At 39.4% G+C, this 25,468-nt stretch overlaps 2 protein-coding genes and 1 long non-coding RNA gene across 5 annotated transcripts in view; 2 read left to right on the top strand and 1 right to left on the bottom strand.

Moving 5' to 3' along the window:
- Positions 1-1,081: 1,081 nt before the first annotated feature.
- Positions 1,082-3,412, top strand: aanat1 (arylalkylamine N-acetyltransferase 1). Its single transcript, XM_051384138.1, has 3 exons — positions 1,082-1,440; positions 1,901-2,055; positions 2,727-3,412. Exons 1-3 carry the CDS (start codon positions 1,293-1,295, stop codon positions 3,030-3,032), a joined length of 609 nt encoding a protein of 202 aa, XP_051240098.1. The 5' UTR covers positions 1,082-1,292; the 3' UTR covers positions 3,033-3,412.
- A 1,076-nt stretch (positions 3,413-4,488) lies between these two features.
- LOC127354269 (inactive rhomboid protein 2) overlaps positions 4,489-25,468 on the bottom strand; it is a 29,808-nt gene continuing 8,828 nt past the window's right edge. For 2 of the 3 annotated variants that reach the window (XM_051384068.1, XM_051384069.1), the window contains 17 exons: positions 21,523-21,672; positions 19,284-19,435; positions 18,673-18,856; positions 17,771-17,992; positions 16,854-16,982; positions 15,996-16,105; positions 15,421-15,639; positions 14,992-15,103; positions 14,568-14,642; positions 13,831-13,992; positions 13,202-13,287; positions 12,990-13,053; positions 12,698-12,792; positions 12,486-12,561; positions 12,268-12,368; positions 11,447-11,600; positions 4,489-7,070 (listed from right to left, as the gene is read on the bottom strand). In XM_051384068.1, coding sequence (XP_051240028.1) covers positions 6,639-7,070; positions 11,447-11,600; positions 12,268-12,368; positions 12,486-12,561; positions 12,698-12,792; positions 12,990-13,053; positions 13,202-13,287; positions 13,831-13,992; positions 14,568-14,642; positions 14,992-15,103; positions 15,421-15,639; positions 15,996-16,105; positions 16,854-16,982; positions 17,771-17,992; positions 18,673-18,856; positions 19,284-19,435; positions 21,523-21,660 — 2,511 coding nt within the window. In that variant the 5' untranslated portion in view covers positions 21,661-21,672 and the 3' untranslated portion in view covers positions 4,489-6,638. Of the gene's footprint in view, positions 7,071-11,446; positions 11,601-12,267; positions 12,369-12,485; positions 12,562-12,697; positions 12,793-12,989; positions 13,054-13,201; positions 13,288-13,830; positions 13,993-14,567; positions 14,643-14,991; positions 15,104-15,420; positions 15,640-15,995; positions 16,106-16,853; positions 16,983-17,770; positions 17,993-18,672; positions 18,857-19,283; positions 19,436-21,522; positions 21,673-23,616; positions 23,853-25,468 lie in introns of those variants that run through there. The other variant, XM_051384070.1, reaches the window with a different exon arrangement.
- On the top strand, positions 16,858-18,450 carry LOC127354310 (uncharacterized). The gene is made up of 2 exons (XR_007881504.1): positions 16,858-17,005; positions 17,780-18,450. It is a non-coding gene; the product is annotated as an uncharacterized LOC127354310 (long non-coding RNA).

Here is a 25,468-nt window from a genome sequence, read left to right as displayed (position 1 = left end):
GAGTAAGTGAAACTGGGCATCCTTGTTTAATTTACTAACTTAAACCTCTATGAATTCTTCTCCTCACATTGGATTTTAAACAATTATTTGTCATTTGTTTATTTGCTTTTTTTTGGGGGAAAAAAAGTCTTACATTTGGGTTTGTGGTTTTTGTCTGTTTATTGTAAGCAAAGACCTATAACAGACCCCAACACAACACAAAACAACATGAGCTCTTATAATTCTTTCAGGAAATCTTCTCATATTTAAAAATAACCCATAAAAGAGTGTACCGGGAAAGCCTTCACACAATTTAAGCTGAATGTTTATCTGGGGATGAAGATTATTTCCAACCTTGTGACCCTTACAAAGAGTTCACCTGCTCTTGGTGCCAGTTTGTGTTTGCTGGACCACTCAGGTGCCTCCTTAATACAAATTGCTAATTAAAAAGGTCAATTAAAGCATTGAGTCCTGACTTTAAAATATGGGTTACATCTTGTGGGGAAGTTTTGTAAGGTTTAGCTGGAGAGGACAACAACTGTCCATAAAACCAAATGGCTACTAGAAATTGTTGACACAGCATTGTTTAACACTGAAGAGGTGACAAACACACTCCCACACACCCTGTAATCCTCTTACAGATCTGGAAAAATAAAGAGTCGAAAGACCGTGAACTCGACTTAAAGGGACAACCGACAACCAGTGGAAAGTCTCTCTCAGATAAATCACATGAAGAGTGGTGAGTCCTCCAGATGGCCCAATTAGGATCCTCCTCAGTGAGACATGAACTGACATTAATAATGAATCACAATCCTTCCTGCTGTTCTAAAAGTAGCTATCATCCACTCAGGCGAGTCACTTTATTGAATGTTACATCAGAAATGACTCCTGTCAATACGTGGGTAACATGTCGGTGTGAGAACTCCAACACATGATCAGTAAAATCCAAATCTGCTGCGGGTCTGATGGTGGCATGACGAGGATAATTCTCAACACACGGATATCCCTCCTGACCCCGACTAAATATGTTTATTGTTCATTTCCCTCACGGGGGATGGAGGCTCATCCAGCTCGCCTCAGGATTATAACCAACCTCCCCTGCACACTAGGGGTATAAATACTGACGCTGTGCCACTCTCCGCTCAGTCCTTACGCGCAGTCCAGTTACGCACGGATCAGCCTTTTAGACGAAGAGATAGGCTGTTAAAGGAGATAGCAGCTGCAAGCCAGAGAGTAACATCTCGACACACTACTCTTTGCTTTACTTTAAAAATCGTTCGGCGTAAATAAAATAAATAAATAACAACAGGACCATGTCGGTGGTGAGCGCAGTGCCGTTCATGAAGCCGCTCCACATGCGCTCCCCGGTGCCGCAGGGCCGCCGCCACACGCTGCCGGCCAGCGAGTTCCGCTCCCTCAGCCCGGAGGACGCCATCAGTGTGTTCGAGATCGAGAGAGAAGGTGAGCTGACTCTTTTACTGACTTACATCACTTATTATTACTTAACTTAATAACTTCAGGACAGTAACTGTTCCCGGCACATTTACGCACACAGGAACATTCATTCAGCCTCCTGCAACCGCAACCGCAGCCCCAGTTTATGTTTTCATCCACACGTTGACAAAAAAAGTTAACATCAACTCACTGATCATTTATAATAACCTTTATTAGCACAAATTACAGTAAAAAAGTTATTTTTTCCATCGACCATAGCTTCACATCTACCTACTATGATGAGTAGGTCACTATAAAATAAGGTTACTATGGAGATTTAACTGTGTCCTGAATGCTTGTGAGATGAGTTCAGGTGCCTTTAACCTTCATTACATTGGTGAATGTGATCCAGTACATCCTAGTCACTCTATACGGGAAAATTAGTCCCACTACTCTGTCATAATTTTTGATCTCCTCCTCCACACAGCCTTCATCTCAGTGTCCGGTGAGTGTCCTCTCCACCTGGACGAGGTGCGTCACTTCCTCACACTTTGTCCTGAGCTGTCTCTTGGCTGGTTTGAGGAGGGACGTCTGGTGGCTTTCATCATCGGCTCATTGTGGGACCAGGAGAGGCTTAGCGCGGTAAGACAGAGCGGAGGACACCTGGACGGTGATTTATCTCAGACTGACTGGCAATGGAAATAAAAGACGAGGTTCAAAACAGATTAACAGAAGAGATTTTGACAGATTTAATGTGCTTCAGTGGGTGAGGATAAATGTTTGTGATGAAAACCCTCCTGTTCTACTACCTCTAATGTTTAAATGTATTCTTGTAACCATTCTTGTCCTGCACCAAAACTAAAATAGTTTACAAGATTCAAAAGTTTTATTTCTCAAATGCTCTCTGAATGCACAGTGGGAGTTATACTCTTGAGAAAAGGTTTGCAAATCTGTTTTTCAGTAGAAGAAAAATAATCTAAATGTCACAGTTGTCAGTTAAAAAACTTAAATTATGCAAATATGCAGGGCAGTTAAAAGGATTCAGAAGACAATGTGTTAAACAAGGCCAATGCTATACAGAGATCAGAGGCTAAAATATATCAAATTCAACTTTTTTTAATTTTGAAACAAAGTTTTTGATGAATCTCCAAAGATTTGCATATTAGCTATCTTATAAATCACAATTTCACAATAGAAAGTAGGCTTGAAACACATTTGATTTGCCTTAGGTTAAAGGAAAATACCATTTGTGTCCAGTCTTTCCAATCCTTCACCTGTTCTTACACCTCTCTCTTCCTCCCTCTGTTTTCCAGGATGCCCTGACTCTCCATAAGCCTCACGGGCCCACAGTCCACATCCACGTCCTGGCTGTCCACCGGACCTTCCGCCAGCAGGGCAAAGGCTCCATCCTGATGTGGCGCTACCTGCAGTACCTCCGCTGCCTGCCCTATGTCCGCCGTGCTGTGCTCATGTGTGAAGACTTCCTGGTTCCCTTCTATCAGAAGTCTGGTTTCAAGGTGCAGGGCCCTAGTGACATCACGGTGGGGCCCCTCACCTTCATCGAGATGGTCTACCCAGTCAGGGGCCACGCCTTCATGCGCCGTAACAGTGGCTGTTGAGGACAGAGGGACTTAGTGTGGATTCTAACTCAGTGGTGGTGGGACACCCTCCCCTTGGAAACAAAATGAGGGGACATGTGAGCAGCTTTGTTGTACACGAGCAAGGAGCGCAGCCTTTGTGGTCATCACTGTGAGTGAGACTTGTTCAGCAGGCGGTAAGGTGTGTGTCTGCAGGGAGCAGAAAACACGCAGCTGCCATCCAGCTGCCAGAAACAGCTGTTTTTAAAGGTGGTCGGAAACTACAACTATGTTGATCTGTAGTTTAGTGTGAAAGCACGAAAACCAAATCATTAGAGCAAAGTCCTGAAAGAATGTAAGGACTTGTTTTAATTTTCTTTTTTGTATAAAACGATTTTATTTTGATACATTTATTATCATATTCAATAGAACTCAGCTGCCTTGTTTCTTTCTTTGCCCTTTATATATATATATATATATATATATATATATTTGCTATTTAACCAATCAAACATGGTTCTATTTTTAGTAAATAAAACCAGTATCTGCCCATTATTAATGCATTCTGTCCTGTATAGTTTTGTATAAACAGTATGCCTTTCATAGCAGCATTAGATTACTGTTTATGTCACACTTTGAACTATGATAATGGTACACCTATAAGGTAAAATGCCAAAGTAAACAGTTCAACTACTATGGAATAAAACTACAAAGGGAGAGATGTCAGCAATCAAACATCACATAAGTCAACGTGTTAACTTCAACATGCTTTATGTTAAGATTTGAGTGATCCTGTCTCCATCAGTGACTGCTACAAACGCCTGCTGCAGCATTGTAAACCTGTTCCGAAAGTCTGTGATGTGTGTACAGTATGTGATGTATGTTAAAGAGAAAGAATATAGCCTTTCTTAGAATATAATTGATCATATTATATGTGCACATACAATCACCAATATAATAAGTATATTTAGATATCCTAAATATATGTGCTTTCAGTCTCTCCTTGATAGTCTCCTCTCACCTTCTCCCTTGTAGACAAGCACCACCTCTGCCTCCCAAAGTCTTGAATCAAGACAAATGTTTGTTTGTTTTTATTTACAATGTTTTGTTCTTGAAATAATAAAAGGTTATATTTTCATTTCTTCTCTAAGGTCTTTTTATTTACAACGAAATAGCAATTGCCATTTTAATAGTATAATAATAAAACAATTGCACCACAAGGTACCTTTAGTAGCTGTTCTGGAGCTTTCAGTCAGGTCTAATGATTTGAACAGTTCTCGCAGTGAGGATTTAAGGATTTCTGGATTTTGATCATTTACATTAAATAAGATTAATTAAAATATACATATATATAATTTGCACGTATCTCTGCTTTAATGTAAAAGTTGTTTTTTTAGGGTCAACATCTGACTGCTGTGGTGCCAACCATAAAGAAAATGGTATTGATGCCAGGCACTGCAGGGGACTAATATGAAATTAGACTTCTCACTGACACACATGAGCTCAGTGGCATTTATTTTGACAATATCTTTAACACACATAGATTTTCACATATAAAACTGAAGAAAAACAGAACAGTACCTTGAGCATGCTCTGAAACCCATTTGAAACTTTCCCTTTTTATTCCAATAAATAGAAAAGGGTGAATTTATTTGGTCCCAATACAAACAAAGCAGCATAACTGCTGCCTACAGTCATGATTGAAGATGTGTGTTGTTGTGGTTCAGATCAAACACGCACATGCTTACATGTCAAAAGGCACAGTCTACACAGAGATGGATGTCACTGTTCAGACTTTACTTACACTTACTGAAGCAGAGCCCTGTCTAAAAACAGATGGCTTTGAGAATCCAAATACGGTGGTGTTAAAACTGATAAAAATATCAGAACCTGGATGTTTTTAACAACTCCTGTTCTCAACTACACCAGATGATCAGTGAGTCAGCCACACCAACAAACTCAGATAATCTTATAACTCACTTAGTAACTCACATAATCCTCCACATTACGGTGGCTTTCCTAACAGCTGGGGTCAACACATGCCAGAATCACCAACAAGCACGAGACGGGAACCCGTGAGAGAAATGAATAACTTCAGGTGTTATGACTTCTCAAATCATATTGTTACACCTAACACAAAGTCAACAGCAACAGTCTACTGTTGGTCATGGACTACAATCCAAGCAGTTGTCTGCAAGGGTTGAAGACAAAAAGATACGTGTGAAAACAAATGTATACTTGGAGAACAAGACTTTGTCCAGGTTAAGTCTGAATGTGTCTGTTTGAAGAAATTCCTATGCAACAGTACTGTTTGAAGCAGTTTAAAATCCATATTTCTTCATTGATTTTTTGTCAAGGAGAGTTAATGGTGTAAATGGTAAAAACAAAGCCTTGAATGGTATATTTCACATGTACACATATAACATATTAAGGCTAAGGTGAAACATAAATTACATCTCTTCACAACGTGATCCTCTGACAGCTTTCACAGAGTCAAAAAATACAGTACAAAACTTGCTCTGATCTAACAAAAATGCCTATTTAAGTACATCTACAAAATGATTTAGGCACCACTGTGTTATTGGACAAATATGAGCAAATACGAGACATTATAAGTAGACCTTGGCTGAGAACTTGTGTTTGTGACAGTGACATACAGAAAACGATGTGATTGTGAAAATTAACATGCATATATAAGCAGCATGTCAGGCTTCTTTGGTAGATTAAGGTCAGAAATCTGTTCATCACCATTCAGTAAGTTGATCACAAGCAGTATGCAAAAGTAAGATGAGGCATCTCTGTAAAATGGCATAGTCTGTTTAAGGCAACTAGTGGTTTTAGATAGAAATCTTGCCTTAATTGACCACTGATATTTGACTTTAACTATTCCAGCTGCACAGTTAATACTTGGAACACATTGTTACCTTTAGCATAACATTTCACTGTGCCAAAGAATATTGACATGCCAAGTGCATACATACAAAAAAGCAAAGATTTAACACAAAAAAAAGAAGAAGCATTTCACGAGACAATGAGAAGCAGCAGAACTGAATGACAGCTTTTGTAGTGTTAAACGCAGTGTTACTGAAAACAAGAATTAGTCGTAGGCATCTGATGTGTCTCAAGATAACTGATGATCTACTATGGCATCATTCTTCCTTTTCATCTCAGTTATTTGTCCTCCATAAAGTTAAAGGGAAAAGTGACAGTAGGCCAGAGATGCCTTTGTCTTCTTTTGTCATTTGGCTTCTTTAGATTGAACTGAAGGAACCAGGCAGTCTCTCGCTCTGTAGATCTTTTCCTTTAGGTCCACCCAGCTGTACGTAGTTTTGACGTCCTGAGTATCTTTTCCTGTCGTCTGATTCTGAGGATCTGCTAGGGCATTAGCAAATTAACCTGCTAGGTAGTGCCAGACTTGACTGAGGATTAAAAAGGTTGAGTTAAGTTTTACGGAAGTAAGCAAATCAGCAGGCTGAGGAGAAGAGACTGATCCAGGTCCGTTACTTTGATCAGGTGCTCTGATACGTGAATAATTAAAAATGTTATTGCCACATTCTTAAAAAGGCCTGACCTGGTCATTTGCTAGAAGATAGTGGATCAGTAACACAGATGATGTGGTCATCTTAGACGTCATTAGTAGCCTAGAGACTAGTGCACCACATCATTAATGTTGTGGTCTATGTCGTACTTTTCACAGAACTTGCTTGTGAAGGGCAGGCAGGTGAGATGCTCCAGCCAGTGCCAGTGAATCGGGTAAATGTAAAACCAAACGATGAGGGAAGAGAACAGCCCAATGTAGGCCAACAGCGAGACAGCAATGAGGATACGTTTCCGGTACTTGTCAAAAGTCCCGAAGGTGACGTAGGGCAGGAAGGCAAAGGAGAGCAGCAGGCCGCTGAGGAAACCAAAGATGTGGGCGATGTTGTCAATCCACGGCAGGAGGCCACACAGGAAGAGGAAGAGGACGATGCCCAACAGTTTGAGAAAGGCCTTCCATGGCTTCTCCAGCATCTGCCAACCTTGAAACAGCTCAACAAACAGGCAAGCAAGGAGTCCAAACTGAGACCCTGCTGGACCCACCTGGAGGGAGAGGACAAGAAAGAAAGACAAGTTACAGACCATCCAATTTAGTTTTTTTCAGAATTTATTCACCAATATGTATGAAAACCGGTAGGCACATGTATCATGTCCAGATGTAGAAAAAAGCATTTTGAAGCCATTGTCAATTTTGAATCTAATGGTAATATTTAGCAAAAATTCCTCCTAGACAATTCATCAGATCAACTTGAAATTGGGTCATAACTATCTAAAGACATTCGAGTTTGGTAGATCACTGAACGGTTTGTCCAAGGTGTGCTTTTAAAATTCAATGTTTTGCCATTAAACAGGAAGTTGTTGAGTGTACATTGTCCAGTTGGCCTCACACTTCATGTGTTTGATAAAAGTCCTGGTCTGAACACATCTACGTGACAATATTCAGTCAGTGATAGCGCAGGAAACAGGATGTCCGTTTTGTGAGACAATCATCATTTGATGTATATGAAATTTTCATTGTGTAGTGTGGTCTACACTTGATATGTTGGTAGATAACATTCACCGATCAGCCAAAACATTATGACTACTGACAGGTGACTTGAATAATGCTGATTATCTGGTTATCATAGTAACTTGTCCTTCAAAGTTGATGTGTTAGAAGCAGGAAAATGGGCAGCGAGAGGATTTGAGCGACTTTGACAAGAGTCAAATTGTGATGGTTAGACGACGGGTCAGAGCATCTCCAAAACTGCATCATGAAACAATAAAATACTCTCACACTTACATAGCAACGCCACATTCACCCATTCACACACTGATGGCAGAGGCAGCCATGCAAGGTGCCAGCTACTCATCAGAAACTAATCCCATTCACACACACACACACACACGCACACACTCACGCACGCACCAGGAGCAATTTGGGGTTCAGCCCAAGGAGACTTTGCAATGCAAATGGATGAGCCAGACATCGAACTGCCAAACTTTTGATTACTGGATGACCCGCTCTACCTCCTGAGCCTCAGCATCCCTCTCTGGTCACAATTTAACAAATATTCTTGAAAGTAAATCAGAATATTGCATTGATTACATTTTTGGGGTGTCTCAATAGCTCTGTGGTGATTATGAAACCTAAAGAAGATGTTGTTCATGTTTCCTGTACAAATACAGGTTTAGCTGCACACAGTCTCTTAGTTTTAGATCCAGTTCTGTGGAAGGACCACAGTACGAGCCCTGGGTCAGGCAGTAAAGGTGAGCAGATTAGAGTGACGTCAGGGCTGAGTTTGGATGCTTGGCCCAGTCAAAGCCAGATGGCTAATCTGTGAAGACATTGAACTGCCACAAACAGAAAAAGAGCATGGCATAGCACTTTACCCACACACCCCAGACACGCAGGCTGACACGCGCCATAGTCACTCACCATTGGATGAGATGAAAGGTATTGGAACAGATGTTAAAGGATGGACCATCTCTGCTAACCTAGCTAATTTTAGTGATTTATTGCAGCACATTAATCACTGGGAATGGAAACAGGTCTCTCTCAAATCAATTTTTCTATTTGATTCCTAGCAGTGCGTGTGTGTGTGTGTGTGTGTGTGTGTGTGTGTGTGTGTGTGTGTGTATGTATGTATTAAAAGGAAGCCGTCTATCTTTTTCATTTGACTAAAAAAATCAGTTGAGGGGAACCAAAGTGACGTAAAACCAGGTATACTTCAGCTAACACCAGTTTAGCTTCTTGACACCTTACATGTTCCCAGCCAGTGTTTTCCCAGACAGACTGACTGTCGTCCTCATCCTAATTCCTCCTGGCAAGTGACACATTTAATCTCCACTTACACTTACTTTTTCCAAAAACGTATTCCAGTCCCTATTTAAAAAACATAACACCATTTTTTTTCTTAACATCTGTGTCTAGTAAAGACATTTTATTAATTTGTTCAAATATTCCACTTTTTATTAAGAGTTAATCAAACTGATATAAACTTTTACTTGTCTCTCTGCGGAAAATTAGTAGAAACTAAAGTTGCTGTGCTTTCACAATTTAGATCTGCTTTACCTGTGAGAATTATTCTTCCAGTCACAGCTGTTGTTAGAGAAATTAATGCTCAAGCCACAGGGTCTCCTTAACTCAACAGTTAAGGATAATCTACTTAAACTGCCTCCTTAAGTGGCTTGACCGCCCTGTGTTGTACGTTACATGTGCTTCCTCTGGTTATTCCTGGTGTGTGAAGACCTGTGAGCCAGTCAGTGCTAAAGAGAGCTGGACAGTGGGATTTCTGGCTCTCATGACAAGGTGCGTCACACTGAGAGCCACCTCATGTCACAACACGCAAATATCAGATGAGAGCACTGGGGTCAGCTTCTGAAGAAGATAAAATGTGTCTCAATGACATCAGGACATAAAAACAAAGGCAAACAGGAGGAACTTACAGTACACAGGTATGCCAGGAGGAAACTTTGTGTTCATAAAGGTGTATAGACCAGAAGCATCACCAGACACGTCTAGTCTGTGCAACAATTGTCTTTGTTTAATAGAAAAAATGTAATCCCATTTACTAAGTACCGTAGCAGTGGCCTTTGTCGACCCACACAATGGCATTAGGCTAATCTCTTAAAGGGGAAAGTCAGCTTTACAGAGACACACTGAAGAGACGTGCCAGTAAAAAGTAGGTAATCCAGACTGTGTTCTTTTCACATGCTGAGTAATTTGCACAGCTCAACGTGTTGTTTTTTGCAAACATTACACTGTCAGCTAGAACAGGATACACTTCTACGTAGAGACTAGACTACAGAATACTGTACTTCAACAAAGGACGGAGACATTATTGCAGTTTCTGACTTATTGTGCTATCAGAAATGAAAACTAATAAATATTAATTTGTTTTTAATATCAGTTGATTTCCTGGTTCATACTTCTATTTTCTCCCTGTATGTATGGCATAAAAACGTGTGTCTATTGTGAGTCACTTAGGAATTAGTTTCAGACAGACAGAAAAGAGAACAGGCTTTACTGGTCAGAGTGTAATAAGCATGTACAGACATTAAACTAAGATAGTGTTTAGCTGCAGCTGACTCAGCAACCTATCTCTCTTGTACACACACACGCACGCACGCACGCACGCACACACACACACACACACACACACACACACACGCACACACGCACACACCTGCTTAATTTGGTGTGCCAAGAGGATTGCTTTCCATCAGCACATCCGACAGGACATTACAGTGGAATAACTATGGTAACAATGTCCAAATAAAATATATGAAGCTTCATCCTACAGGTGTGAAGACAGGTGTATGTCAGCATAAATTATTGTATGTGTGTGCTGTCTCTAGCAATCCAGAGCAAACACTGTATTTAACCAAAGTAGCTTTTCTCAGGTCTTCATCTTCTGGTTTTATATTAAGGTAGTCCCTCTTTGTCTAAGTGCCCAGTCTTTTGTTCAGGCTTTCATGCTTACCTTTGGCTACTTTCTTTCTGTTGACGCTCTGTCTCATTTGACGTTTGAAATTCTAAAAAAAAGAAAAGTTGCTACCAACCTGAGTTCTGTGTGATTTTCTTTGGGAGATGATAAGAGACTAAAACCAACAATACATGGAGAACAGTGCAGCAGCAGTGCTAGAAATGTAGTCTTACAGTGTGTTCTTGACTCAGTTTCTCCAGGCACTTGCACAGTTTACACCATGAGGTGTTTTCTGTGCCCTCTCTATACCCTTCTGGATGGGTGCACTCAGGTCTGCCCTAGTAATCCCCAGTATGAGAAAGTGCCCTCCAGTAAGTGAGCTAAGCTAAGCTGAGCTAAGCCAGAAAGGAAACAACAGGCAGGCAAACAAACTATGGTCAGAGTGGAAAAATTTCTGTCAGCATTTTTTAACATCATCAAAAACTTGTGCAACATGAGAGCTTAAGACTGTGTTGGTTAATGTGGGACAATAAGACCAGATTTAGCTATGAAGTATAAATAAAGTGGAACAAGGCATCAAGTACAATGGTCTGACAAAGCTTTGGGTCTTTAATTAATTCAAGAAATATTAAAGGAATTTGGAGACTAGGAGCACAGGTCTCAAATCTGTCTCAAAGCTGTGTTAATATGTGCGTGTGTCAAATGTGTTGTAGAAATAAACCAGCTTCTCTTAGCAAGAAAAACTGTTTTTCCCTTTTGTAAGGTTCTTCTTGATGTTGAGCACCATAAATACATTTTTGTTTGTAGATGCTCAATTACAAAAGATTCTTGTGTGCATAGTTTGTAATTAACTGATTAGTTAACTTTTGTATTTTGAACACACACATAGGTTAAAAAAAAGTCAATGAATCAGAATTTTTAGCAAGTTAGTGCTTGTAGGCATTTTAGAGTCTATACGTGTGCACTTAATTTATGTGCGTGGATATCCATGTATTCGTGTGAAGAACTCACCTCAGCTCTGTAGGGCAGGAACAGGGCAGAAGCGAGATTTCCAGTGATACCACTGAAGACATAAATGATGGAGATGCGGACCCATCCTGCCAGTTTCTCCAAGTCTCTCAGTATTGTCATTTGGAACACCACAGACACCACGCAGTGTAACAACCTACACACACACACACACACACACACACACACACACACACACACACACACACACACACACACACACACACACACACACACACACACTCTGTGAGAATGGCACATCGCTGCAGCCTGTGTGCATTTCAACCAGTGCATAATTTAAAATATGCATTTTCTTCATTGACCTTCCTTGGCCTGTTTGCTTGCATTGAAAGTAGACCTGGGGGATTTCCCATGTGCCTTGTATTAGGACTAAGTATCAGTACTCATGTGAATGAACAGCTCACATTGATGTATTGTTGGGGGCTCATTTAGAAATATGTCATTAGGTTTAAATCCTGAAAGATGCTGACATAATCCATAAACCACACTTATTAATCATTCATAGTAAATAATTTAAATAGCTCACTGACTCGTCGTAATAGGCTCAACACGTTGTCACAGCATTTTAAACATTGTCTCAAAACTATTTAGCAGTTATCAATTGTTACACTTGGCTGACTCAGCCAAAACAGATGATTTCTATGTAATGGAAATATATTAGTTTTACAGTAACTGTGAGATAAAACAGAACAGAAAACATACATAACAACTGAAAATAATAAAATTAAGAACCCCATCTAAATTTATTCAAACTGGTTACTTGAAGACAAATTAAATCTTTGTGTAAGGATGTTTGTGCGTACCCAGCATGGAGGAAGAGAGAGAGCCAGAGACGGTAGACCTGATCTGGAACATCAGGGTTGAGGAAGGGCAGCAAGCCGCAAACATCATCCAGACAGTCGACCTGCACAACAGTAGTGTATTGGTTACACATATACACACACACACACACACACACACACACACACACACACACACACACACACACACACACACACACACACACACACAGACAGACTACCTGAGAGCAGAGTGTGGCCTCCTCATGGAAGTAACCATGCATGAAAGAGCAATACTCTCTGGTAGTGATCTCACATCTGCAGGAGGGACAAGCAAAATACAATTAACATTTTCTCTACATGACCTTGCAATGAAATGGCAGCACCAGATTAAAAAGTGGGACAGTAGATTAAGGTGATAACAACACACAGTGGAAAGTATGATGTCTCTCACCTGCCCTTAGTACCTATACAGCAAGGCCGTCCCTTGATGTTACAGTCCATGTGTCTGTAGCCAGTGTGATTCCACTTCTTGGGATATGTACACACCTGGAGAAGGACAAGCAGTGAGCTGTTACACAGACATATAATAATGCAGTGATCTTTGCCTTTATATTATTTATTATTTCCTGTTATGGACCTATAACACAGAGAGTAGCATATAACAAATATTTTGTTTAAATGAAGAAGTGGACTGTGGTAGTGTATAAATTGATTTCCAAGTAAGTTAGTAGTTGACTCCTCACCTGCCACTGGGTGATGTCATCTGGCCACGTATGAGGCTCTGCAGAGGCAGGCTCTTCACACACTCTGCTCACAGCAATTTTGACAATTAATTCAGTTACAACTCCATAATGACAACTTACATTATTATTATTATTATTATTACTATTATTATTATTATTATTATTAGTGTTCAAGGTGTCATGTCACATAAGAACCACACACATATTCTCACCTGGGATCCTGGTGACAGACAGAACCAGAGAACCTGTTGATGTCTACAGGCTCATTGTCCCATTTAATAAAGGTGGCCAGCGTCTCCTGCATACACAGTTATTTTAGTATTCAAGTTTAGTATTTATTTCATAGAATCACAAGGGGAATAAATAATAAACAGGATATCAATCATTGTGTATATTTATGTAACAACACATTGAGACAACAAATATAGAGATAACAGTTAACAACGTAATCATAAGAAACAAGATGTCCTTGCCTTGAGAAAAGTGATTTGTTACATTTAAATATTGTTGCATTTCCTTTTTAATTGTGTGCGTTTCAATGATTCACGTCTGTGTATTTAAGCTTTAAAACACAGAGAAAGCAACGTGTTGACACATGTAAATAATTACAACAGCAAAAACTGTGTGGAATGACGTAAAGAATGGTGATTAAATGCTTATAAGCTTATAAGCTCACGTGTGAGTATGTGTTTAGGAATGTATGGTGTTTCTAGTCTGTGGTGTGAGACAATAAAAAAATCTTGTGTATGTTCATTGCATGTTGACCTCTTTCTGAAACCACAGCAAGCTTTTATACAGAAGCTAATAAGCTAAGTATGAAGATGCAGGATGAAACACTTACGGAGCAGTCGGAGCTGAGGGTCTGCACACATCCAGAGTTGTCATTCTGAACACAGCAGCCAGACTGTCTCTCCAGATCTTTGGCATTCTGAATCAGACGGACTATCTGTCTGTCCTGACGGATGCACGGTGAGAACTTGGCCCCCAGGTGGATCAGGTCCTCCTGTAGAGTGGAGGAAATTATAGTAAAGATGCAAAAACGTGGAAACCCACAGATAGTAACGGGATCTACAGAACAGAAAAAATGCATTATTTCTGGATGTAAATTAAGTTTCTCTGTTTTTAACAAGTTGTTAATGTATGTTAATGCAGACAGACATTTATATATTTTCCAGGAATTAAATAATCCTCTGGGTTCAATTTACAATACTGACTACTTGAGACTTTGTATGTCTAGTATGGGGAACAAAAATAATGTGTTTTTGCATTTAATGTGCAAAGTCACAAATAAAACAGTGTGGGGGACGGAACTTTGTGTGAGTTATAGTATGTGACAGGAAATGCAGTAAGTGATGAAGAGAGAAAGACACACAAGAAATTATAGAAGTAAATATCCTCATTTATCTATTCTAGTATTTTATAATCTGGCTCTGTAGAATTGAGCCAGATTAGTGAACATCATTTTAGGGAACAGATCACATATTTTATACATGAGTGAGTGTGAGTGTCCATTTAAGTAGATAGTGAAAAACATCTAGTGTAATACAGCAGCTGAAGTAAGACCAGCAAGAGACTCACAGAGCTGGGGCCAATCCAGAAGTTCTCCTGTTGGATATACTTGACACTCTCATAAATGCCTTTGTTCTTCAGCACCTATAGAGGGCGACAGAGTGACACAGTTGGCAATTGACCCTCTAAACGACAGAAGTACCGAATCATTGTTCATTGTTCATTTATGATTTCCAAGTAGAAGATTATTTGAAAAAATACATTTGGATGATTGTGTTTGCTAGTTTGATTTGACAAAAAGATTAATTTTCACTTTCAAAATGTATTTCAGCCATTTATTGACTGAGCAGGTTATATGATTGCATCCAAACAGCATAGATTCTTAGCCTCAAGGCTCAATTTCACAAAGAGCAACAACAAGCCATGTCAAAAAAATCTGATCGGATCAAAGTATAACAAAGTCAGTATTTTGCAGTTTTAAAGTTTCACTCACCAGTTCAGATGTAGAATGTTGTGCGAACCCCACAGGGGCAAAACCATATGTACAACAGGCCAGCAAAGTGATTACTATATGGACAAATGTGATCCAGTAGGTAAAGTAGGGCCTAAAAAAACACAGAGAGAAGAACCACTGTAAATCAACCAATACATACTGTCAGTCTTGGTGTCAAACACCATATTACAAGGGAGGAAACATTCTACTAAAACTCCTCGTACTGATCTAAATATAACTGGTATATAATCCTCAACCTTTCATGTCACTTTACTGTTACGACTGACCAAAAAATTAAACAAAACTGTGAAGTAGCTAATTTTACTGGTTAGTTTTCTTTCACCGATTATGGTCTACAAATCAATTATTTCAAGTTTGTGAATAATCCACAAGCATGTCAGTGTACATGAGCATCTACTCATTCCCAACCTGTGGCTGTGGAAGTCTTTGAGCTGCTTCTGGACGTTGCTGCTGAGACTGCGTCGGTAGTGCCGGTTCAGCCACTTCCCCACAACGCCCATGCCGTACTCACGCTTATGTTTGTCAAATGCAAAGTGCTTAACTTGAGAGGCAATGCGACGACCTCGACGAGGATGGCTCTTATCGTGCACTACTACTGGTGTCCTGGGTGTTCGAGATATGTCCTTACTGAGGTTGGGATAGAGGGGTGACAAAGAGGGTGAGGCAAGATTGGTGGAAGGGGCAGAAAAGTAGGGATTAGACAGATTAAGCATAAAACAACAATGAAGATGTACAAACTAAATGCATGTATGGAAAAAAAATATTTTATGGAAAAATGTATTTGAGCAGTATGTCAATTCTGCTTTTGTTACAGTCTACATATTGAAGTTTTATTGACTTTCTAGAGTCATACCTATTTGGCAGACCTTAGAGTCCATATTTAATAAAGGGTCATCACATTTGAAAGCATGGATGCTCCAATTTATGGATTCGAGTTCACTTTCTAAAGGTACTGAAATGTTTTTGGTTGTGTATTTACTCACAGGCTTGGGAACTTCTGATCAGGCTGCTCGCCGGGAGTAAAGGATGCAGACATGGGAGGCGATTCAAATACATCATCAGCCATAGAGTACAACTCATCATGGACATCAACCTATGCAGGAGAGGTAATGAAAGTCACAGAGTAAGAATAGAAGGAGAAAATGGAGGTCAGTAATGACATTTACAGCAGCCAGGCCTCATGTATGTTGAGACTACAATAATATGGAGAAAGGTGAAATATATGACACCTGAGATCATTAGCATGTTCTGAGTTGTATCTGTCAAACATTTCTATATTTGATGATTTGATTTGATTGTTATATATACTTATTATATATGGATGTTTGATCACTCATCTCCATGTTGAGGTGTCTTTCAAGCAGTAATAGTCAGTTAATAGTCAGACAAGGCAGAAGAAATGAGAAGAAAGAGAGAAGAGGAAGGCTAGAGAGAAACATTTTAAATCTACAAAAGGAGAAATAAAGTTGTTATAAATAATAATAAAGAGATGGACACAGTCCTTGCTGACATGACGATGGCGGTTATGTGAGAGGAATGAAAGAGATGTGAATGAATATATCACCGCATAGATGGCACAGTTGCTGACCTGGCGGCAAATGTGTGTCTGAACATACTGTAAATAGTAAAAGAAGGGCAAGAGATAACGAAAGAAGATGGTGGTTGCTGAAGAGAGCAGGCTGATAATAGAAGCAGACGAGTAGTGAAAATGAAATACAGTAGTGGAGAAGTGTGACTGCTGACATATGCAGGAAGGGAAGGAAGTACAATGAAAAAAAAAAACCCAATGAAAGTCAAAGCAAAGACACATTGCTGCCAAGCCACAAACAGCATCTGCTGACCTTGCTAAAGAAGAGCGACTCGGACGTGTCTGCGGAGTCCACAGTTTCATCATCCATCCAGCTGGGCCTGGCAAAGCTCCTCTTGGGGAAACTGCGACCTGTCTGAGAGCCTGCCAAGCCGCTACGACCCTGAGCAACCCACAAACCAAATAGTACGTTTTTTTACACATGCATAATGTTTCTTAGATGTGTTCAGCTCTACTTAGACATAAGATAACAATAATAAAAACTTTAAAAAAGGTATCTTATGCATTTTACCTTTTATCTTATAAAGATATTTATAACTTTGGCATTTTCTTCAAAGGGGCAACTGAACATGCACCCAAACACACAGGAAACCAACTGCCTGATTTGTTGATTCTGATTGTTGAGGTTGTGTCTACACTGAGTTAAGTTGTCAACATGCTGCACTATGCAAAAGTCTAGATAATTCTCAGGTTCTTGCACTACAAAATACAAATTTTAGAACAAATACTTCTAATCGTGCGTCTGACATTTGCACAGTATTTTCTTACGGTTTTTTTTTATAACATTTAGAAAATGTAAATCAATTACAAATTGGTAGCAAAAGTATATACACCCTTTATGTCACTTGGGCTTAGTGTACTTGATTTGAACATAAATATTCATCATTCACATTTGTATTAATTCTGCCTATTAAGGTAACAAAAGTATATGACAGATCTCTGTGGAGTCTGCATTTTAGATTGTGGAACACCATGCTCATGTTTTCCGAAGACAGAGAGATTTCACAGAGATATATTTTATGTTTTCACTAGATTAAACAAAATTGTGAATAGCAATTAAAGTTCCTGTGGAAAAAACAAACTGAAAACCCCTACCTAATGCCAAAAATAAGTACTAAAACTGGAACACATCATAACACACACACAGTGGTTTTATGGTACTCCACCCACCCTCATTAGGTTGGATGCAGCTCGGATGCTCATGCGGGCAACAGACTCCCTCTTACGCCTGGGAAAGCGGCTGTACCCGGAGCGCTGGCTGGTGAAGGAGCTAAGTGAGGTGACACCCGGGGTAACCGGACCGCCCTGAGTGATGTGGGGTGTCCTGGGGGAGCGACTGTCCATCTCATCTGGGCAACGGAAAGCACGCCCCCGTGCCAGGGGATCTACAATCTACGAAAAAAGAGATATTAGTGTCTTCAACCTGACATAAATATTTGAGTTATGTCATGACATTAACTTATCTAATCCTACTAAACAATTGCTGTAGTAATTTCTTATCACCGGCCTTCCGTATTACAAGAATGAACAGGTGCAGAGTCCAAAAATCAGGTGAGGATACGCACAAGATAGAGAACAAAAGAAAATCTAAATAAATATTGGATGAGTACATGAGTAGATGAGTAGAGCTATTTGACACAGACTGAGGGGACATGATTCATCTGGGACACAGATGGTCCACGTCTGTCACTGTACAGCACTCTGCTTTATTGAAGCCAGACACATTTTTTCACCTCTTCTCCATCTTATTCTTTCTTTTTGCTCCTTTCCTTACAGACAAGCCTCTCAGTGCAGAACAACAAGATTTGGGTGATGTTATACTGTGTTGAAATAAATGACCTAAATGTTCAGTCTCTTTGCTGGCTGTTCTGACACATTCAGAATCGTTACAACTTTTTCCATTAGTATTTAACAGGCGGCTGTTAAAATATATATTCATGTAATAATTAAATTCATATCATAAATGTGACAACTAGTCGGTTTTTGGCTTTAAGTAACAAATACTGGTCGAGTAGGAAATCTTCAGTCGGAGACAGCCCTAGTGATCATATGTCTCTACAACAGGAGAATACCTTGGGCATCTTGTGTGTGGCTGGTGAGTCCAGGCCCTGGTCGATGCTGGTGGCCGTCTCAGGCTCTCTATATTGGGCCTTCAGCTTGCCATAGCGCTGGCTGCAGTGGCGCAGGCTTTTCCTGTGCCATACCTGCTGCTTGGTCTCACAGTTCTCCCCGACTCCAAACCACTGGGCTGTATTTCTAGAGGTACAGGAAGAAGAGAGTGGCCTCAGAATCACATAATACAGAGTCAACAGCAAGGAAAATAATGTTCAGGTAACACATACAGTATGTGCAGCAGTTCCACTACTAACATCTTAATAATGCAAGAAATCAAATAATAAAAGCTACTATTAAGTTCAACAGAAGGAATTCTGATAGCCAATGGCAAATACTACTGCACACATGTAAATACTGTACATCAGGCATTACTTGCTGATGAATGCTATAGATAGATTTAATTAATCAACTGTTGGGAATAAAACATGCACTTTTCGATTCTTAGTGAAGAGTGCTTTGCTGGTTGTTTTTTTCACGAGTTCATGACCTTGATGACTATTTATGTATCTGACTAGCATCTGATTGACTCTGAGATGTTGACCAACATGAACAAAACTCTCCCACTTACCTGCGGATGCTTTGTGAGAGTGACGTTTGTCTGCCAAATGTTGCCCTCCTCTCTCCGGCTGAGAAGCGTCCATCTCCGGTTCCACTCACGCTCTCTGACACAGAACCGGTGGCATGACCACTCACGCTTTTTTTCAGAGACGAACGCAATGGCTGACCAGAGGCAAGGAGAAATAATGTTACAGTAAAGTAATCGTTGTTATAGTATAATATAAATAGTGCATACAGAGTGGAAAATTGAGCTATCAATCAGTGTTACAATTACTGTTGTAGGAATATTCCCAAACCTGAATAAAAGAGCAGCAGCAACAAGGCAGGGAAGACATAAGAAACTATTGTAAGAACATATACAGACCTGGATAAATTAAGGTCTAAAGTACTGTACAATTTATTATAGCAGAACCTGTAGGAACATGTAGAACACCTCAGATGAAATTACTATAAAAACACACAAGACTGTTAAGAAAGTAGGTAGGTAATTATTGTAATGAATGCAATACTCAGGATCATTAGGAGGACTAAATCCCAGTATGGAGATAGTTGGATTAAGTGCACACTTAATGTGGACACAATTGTTTAGTCAATATTTTATATGATTGGGTATTGCTAATAGGATCAGAAGAACACTCCTTCCCTCTATTCTCTAAAACACCTACTTGTGTATGCCGTTTATAGTGTTTTTCTGTTATGTGAGGTGCAGTGATTCCTCTGAGAGTCCATTATGTTAACCTGCAGTGACTCTGCAGTCAGTGAGGCTAATGGTCTCATCATTCTGAGAGTTAATGGGGCTCGAAGTGAGCTGTAAGTCAGCCATATGTTCAGGTTGTAGCTCAGCTTGTTAAGACGAGACTGACGTTGTTTCTGCCGCTAGAGAGCCGTTATCAGAGAAAAACATTGGTTGCACATAAATTCTACAATCTTGGTCACTTAACAGGCTTAACAGAAAAAAAGATTGGATTAATCAGTAAATCACAAGTAAACAGTGTGTTAGACTGACTTTTGTAGTCTGAATTCATGGAAGCACAAACTCTTTGTAAAGAGTAATGTAATTGTGATGGCCAGTAACAAAGGGACACTATACATACAACAGTTACAAGATAACTGTTCTTGAACACATGCAGTAATGTGTGTCTGCATGGCATATAACAGCACACATAGCATAAGACCTAGAACATTTCCTAGCCTTATTCTTTGGTTCATTACGTTTTGCAATAAAAATAACTCAAGTTTTCTAATGTGCATGTATTTGTTCCAGGTTTAACTACAGTACATGATGTAGCAAACAATTTCCATATCTAGTTATACTTCCTTCTTTGCATTGCATTTCCTTTATTACACTAGTTGCTCTGTAGGAACAGTTTAACTGCAGCATGCTCGATTAAACTCTGACTACCTACTACTTTGTGAAGCTGAAATGCCAAGAGAATGGGGTCCTCGGGGGGAGAATGTATGGCCTAGTGCCAAAAAACCACAAGACAGCTGTCCAAAATGCCTCCCTGCTTGAACAAATGGCAAGTTCAGAGGAACAGAAGGAGAGCATGCTACCCCCATTAACATGTTTTAATCCCTTTTCTTCTAAAAATAAAGTCCCCCGTACATGCTGACACTGACTCAATGATTCACTTAGGTTGATGAACCCAAGTGAACTAAAAGATTAGCATTCACTGCTGTGAGTATGACATGGAACCACTGCTGACCATGTATTCAAATCCAAATTCAACCTTCTGATTGTGTCTCTAAATCAACATACTAAGACTACCTTGAATTAATTAGAACCATATTTGATATGAACCATGTCTGTGTAAAAGATCAACAATTCTTGTTAATTTATGATTTTTGACAACACAAGAGTACTTATTACGCATTAGAAAGTGCTCAACACCAGCATTATAACAGGAAGTGGTTACTGTGATGATAACACACATATGCTAAGTGACTATATTCAGAACCGCCCACTACATACAATTGACAAACACAGTATGCAATACGTACTACATGTTGCTTTTTACAGTAGTATGCAGTATTAAACTGTTCAATCGATTTATTTTTTAGTATAGACCAGTTTTGGCACGAAGCAGGTGAGGTGACTCAGGTGGTCCGATGCACTTTTTCCACATCAGTAGGGCATCCCGGTATTTTTTGACATACTGCAGATTTTGCTTTTGTTTCAAATACAGCCAATCTGCCCCAAGAGGCCAGGAAGTGAAATACGGGGTCAGGTCAAAAAATGGCCAGCTTACCTGTTTTGCAGGGTCGTAGGGCATCATCTCCTCAGGTGGAGGGATGGCTATTACAAGGCTGGGCGGCTTCTTGCTCTTCAGACGGCTATCTGATTGACCTCTGTTTGGAGGAGGCTCTTCCCCCTGCTGTGATGCCATCCTAGCAGAGTGCTGGGGAAGAGAAAATCATAATGGATGTAATTTAAAACCTAATTGAAAGTTTTATGTCAGGCAAGATAGATTTATGCAATTATCAACACTTACAGTGTACAGTGCTGCTGTAGAAAGAAAATATTTAAATAGATTTTACATGCAGTTTCAAATTCTAGCTACTTTTCAGCATTTTCACTAATTATCACAACACCACGTGTGCTCTGTCACTCAGCAATAAAGATGTTCTGACTATAACAGGTTTCTCTTTCACTACTAAGCCAGGTTTTGTTTAGATTTATGTCTGAAATTGACATTAACTCTCTCTCCAGTACTGTTGTATAACCGGCCTCGACCCCTTTTTATGACAACACAATCTGTGATTAATGTCTAAAATTATGACAATAATAGTGGACTATTTTAAATACTTATGCAAAGAAATATGAACTCCCTTGCAGACTACATTTACTGGTAGTGACTGTTGATGTTGCATAACTAATGCTGTGTCTATATGGCAATTGGATCACCAGGGCAGGGTGAAGATTTTGAAGCTCAATCCCCATCAAACAAGTAAAATTACAAAACAAAAAAGAAAGAAAAAGAAAAAAGTAGAAAATGCTCAACCTTCAATGTTTTTCTTGTGGGAAATGGGTGTATGGGTGCATTACAGAAGGGTCCACCCCTTTCCCGTATAGTCCCTACAATAACTCAGTAAGGAAACTATTACAGCCTATACAAACAAACAGTCTCTTAAGTAGCAGCTGGCTCTCTTCCAGTTCAGTCTGCTGAAAAAAACATTGCCAACTTCCCTTTCTGTTTAATTACCTTCATAGGCAATTTCTTAAGTGATCCTTAAAAGGCTCTGTTTTCATTTCCAGCCAATGAGAAATGGTGTTATATTAAGGACAGCAACCTTGTCTTGTGACACAGTACCTATGTCATTGATTAGAAAGTAAATGTAATTAAACAGGAAGATGTAGGAGGAAAGGAAAGGGTTGTGTCTTCCTGTGTACAGTGTTTGACTGTCATTATGTGGCTAAAAATAGAAATAAACAAATGTACACAAATCTTTGAACAATTTTAAACTTCTGTCACTACCAACAGTCCTCTAATAATGAAGGGCAAGCAAGATTAAGTTTAAATCATTTAAATTATTTGCATATAATACTAATAATGAATAAAATAGAACTAATTCATTATATTGAATACATTTATTTAATTTGAAGGTGCCATGTATAATGGGAGTGATACATGGCAGACACTTGGAGTTATCATGAGTGGCTAATGCACTTTAATTAAATACCCGACAAATCAGCGTACTCATCACACTGATGCAAAAATGATATAATTATAATGCCAAAAAGTAACCATCTGCTCTGCTAAGCCCACTCAGAGACTTAATTTAATTTTAAAATAAATTCAAGGGAACTGGTTAGCCAACTAAATAAATCAGAAATCCATTCTGTAGCACCTAATGTACGAACTTGGACCACTAATGAAAAAGCAACTGATACGCCAGTTGTTAAACTGTGACATCCGATGACATCAGACGACAGCGATCAATAGTGCTCTCAAACCATCATGCATCCTGGTCAATAATCCATATCCTTTTTCTCAGCTTGAATTGAGAAACAGCGTTGCACTCCTTTTTATTGATTGCATATAACTATGGTGATTTGATCGTTGAAGTTTGTTCTACATTAATCATAAATCGCACTGAATGAGATCATCAGTTTATGTCTGAAACACATTTTATAGCGAACTATTTAAAGTACCAGTACATCATTACACTGTGTCTTACAGTCAGTGTTTACAAACAACACATCATATTCTCTGAGCCACATCACGTGGGCATGTGCCACACAAATCACACAAATCACAGCTTGTCAGTTGAGTTGATATATTAAGACTCATTCATTTCCATCTCTTGTCTGCTCAAGGACAAAACAATACTGTCAAACTTACTTATCTCTGTCTTCCAGCCTTTACCAATCACAGTCAACAGCGGAACAACCAGCCAGTCTATTCCTGGAGCTCAGAATGCCTCGTAGCATTACACTGAATATTTCCAGAGAAAAGAAAGGCATTGCAGACATAGACCTATACTGTCACAAGCCTTGGCCAAAACATCCATTATGTCATTATGGTTTTGAAAGCCTTGAAGTTGTCCTGGAGTTGTGGTTTACAAAATCAATGCGAGACCCTGGGTGTCTGCGGCAGGAATGGCAGCAACAGGGAAATCTGACACCAGCTCAGTCAATAGCCTAGTTTCCACTACAGAGCGACGCCACAGTGAAACAAGGCTTTACTGTACATATTGTCTGTGCCCCTCCCCCCCAAAATCAGCATTTCTAAAAAACCCTTTAAGCTAAAAGGGGTGTACATTTCAATTCTGCCAACAGTGTTTTCAATTATGTGTGATAAATATTTCAAGCTTGGGCAGAAAGCCTAATTCAGTCCTCTTGAGACAGAGAGGAGGCTACTGGCAATCTAGCTTGTGGTTTTGTGGAGTCGTAGGTAGGGGCTGGAACCCATCTACTTAGATAATGAAATAGCTAGGAATTTGGCTAATGGACAGAGTGCTCAAGTGGTGGAGGGACTGCTGTTGACCGTAGTTTATCAATGTAGACAGGCAGCTGTTAGGATCCACATAGGAAAACAAATGGTGAAACAAACTGTATTCTCCAGAGGGAAGGTAACATACAGAGCTAGAAACCTACAGAGTATAGGGAGAGAGAAAAGATTGTATGATATTTTACCACAAGCCATCTTGAAGTTACACATAATACCATAATATCATGATGGCAACCTACAAGTTATTTGTTTCCAAGAAAATAAGAACAACAAGGAGCATGATGTATTTTTTAATCTGGCCCCCAATGCACTTCTTATTTTTTATCTTATTTAATTTTGTTGTAGTCTTTAATTAAAATCTTCGAGCAAAGTTGGAAAATCCAAGCGTAAACAAATTAGTTTTTTATTTCACATTTAACAAGCAGTGCCTAATTCTCAGCATAAATAGTTTGATTGCACTCTGATTTACTGTAGCACACTTAACACCACAAGGTCTCTTCCTAAGTCTATAAAGAAAAAAAATGACCTGGAGCACCCACAGTTTTCAGAGAAGTTACTATTATAGAGACAATTATTTATTTTTATTTCATTGAGTTTAATATACCCTCACTATCTTATGTGCAAAGAGCTGGTATTCTGTTGGAATACAATGTCAAGAGGCATAGCTCTATTAACATGCAGGTAAAAGGGAGAAGAGACGGAAAGACAAGTTGCCCAGACTATTATATACATATGGCTGAAATGTATAACTGAAAAACAAACAAACCTTTTCTCTCAAATGTACAAGCAGCCCCCCTAAGAGAGATCAACCTCGCCTTCATGAAATTGAGTTTGAGATCCCTGATACGTGGAGATGAAAGCAAGGTATGGCGCCACTCTACGTAAGATCAATTTATACTAATCTGATTGTCAGATTTGCTCAATGACCACAGCAATGTTGACATAAGAGACCAAATTATTAAAAGGCTCCACAACACAGGCAGAAAAAATAGATAACCAGCAGGCCTGTTTGAACAGACAGTTGATACCATCAACAAGAATATCTTAAGAATGAGTTCAGTTATTTTTATTGTATCCATGATTCTCCCCACCTGTGTGTGGGAATGGTAGTATGCCAACAAGAAAGGGCATGTTTTCTAAACAAACATGAATCATGTCTTTCTAATCATTAACCATCCGTGCACGCTCTTATGTACTAACCACATATGGCTAATGTGAAATTTTATGTTTTAATGGTGGAGTT

The sequence above is a fragment of the Dicentrarchus labrax genome, unplaced genomic scaffold (assembly GCF_905237075.1).
Source record: "Dicentrarchus labrax unplaced genomic scaffold, dlabrax2021, whole genome shotgun sequence".
Taxonomy (NCBI): Eukaryota; Metazoa; Chordata; class Actinopteri; family Moronidae; genus Dicentrarchus; species Dicentrarchus labrax.
This window is presented reverse-complemented; position numbering and strand designations above follow the sequence as displayed.

Bases quoted from the DNA above. Each gene is read 5' to 3' on its own strand.
- aanat1 (XM_051384138.1), top strand. From the start codon at position 1,293: ATGTCGGTGGTGAGCGCAGTGCCGTTCATGAAGCCGCTCCACATGCGC. The intron at 1,441-1,900 runs GTGAGCTGACTC...TCCTCCACACAG, and splicing joins GTTCGAGATCGAGAGAGAAG to CCTTCATCTCAGTGTCCGGT. The intron at 2,056-2,726 runs GTAAGACAGAGC...TCTGTTTTCCAG, and splicing joins ACCAGGAGAGGCTTAGCGCG to GATGCCCTGACTCTCCATAA.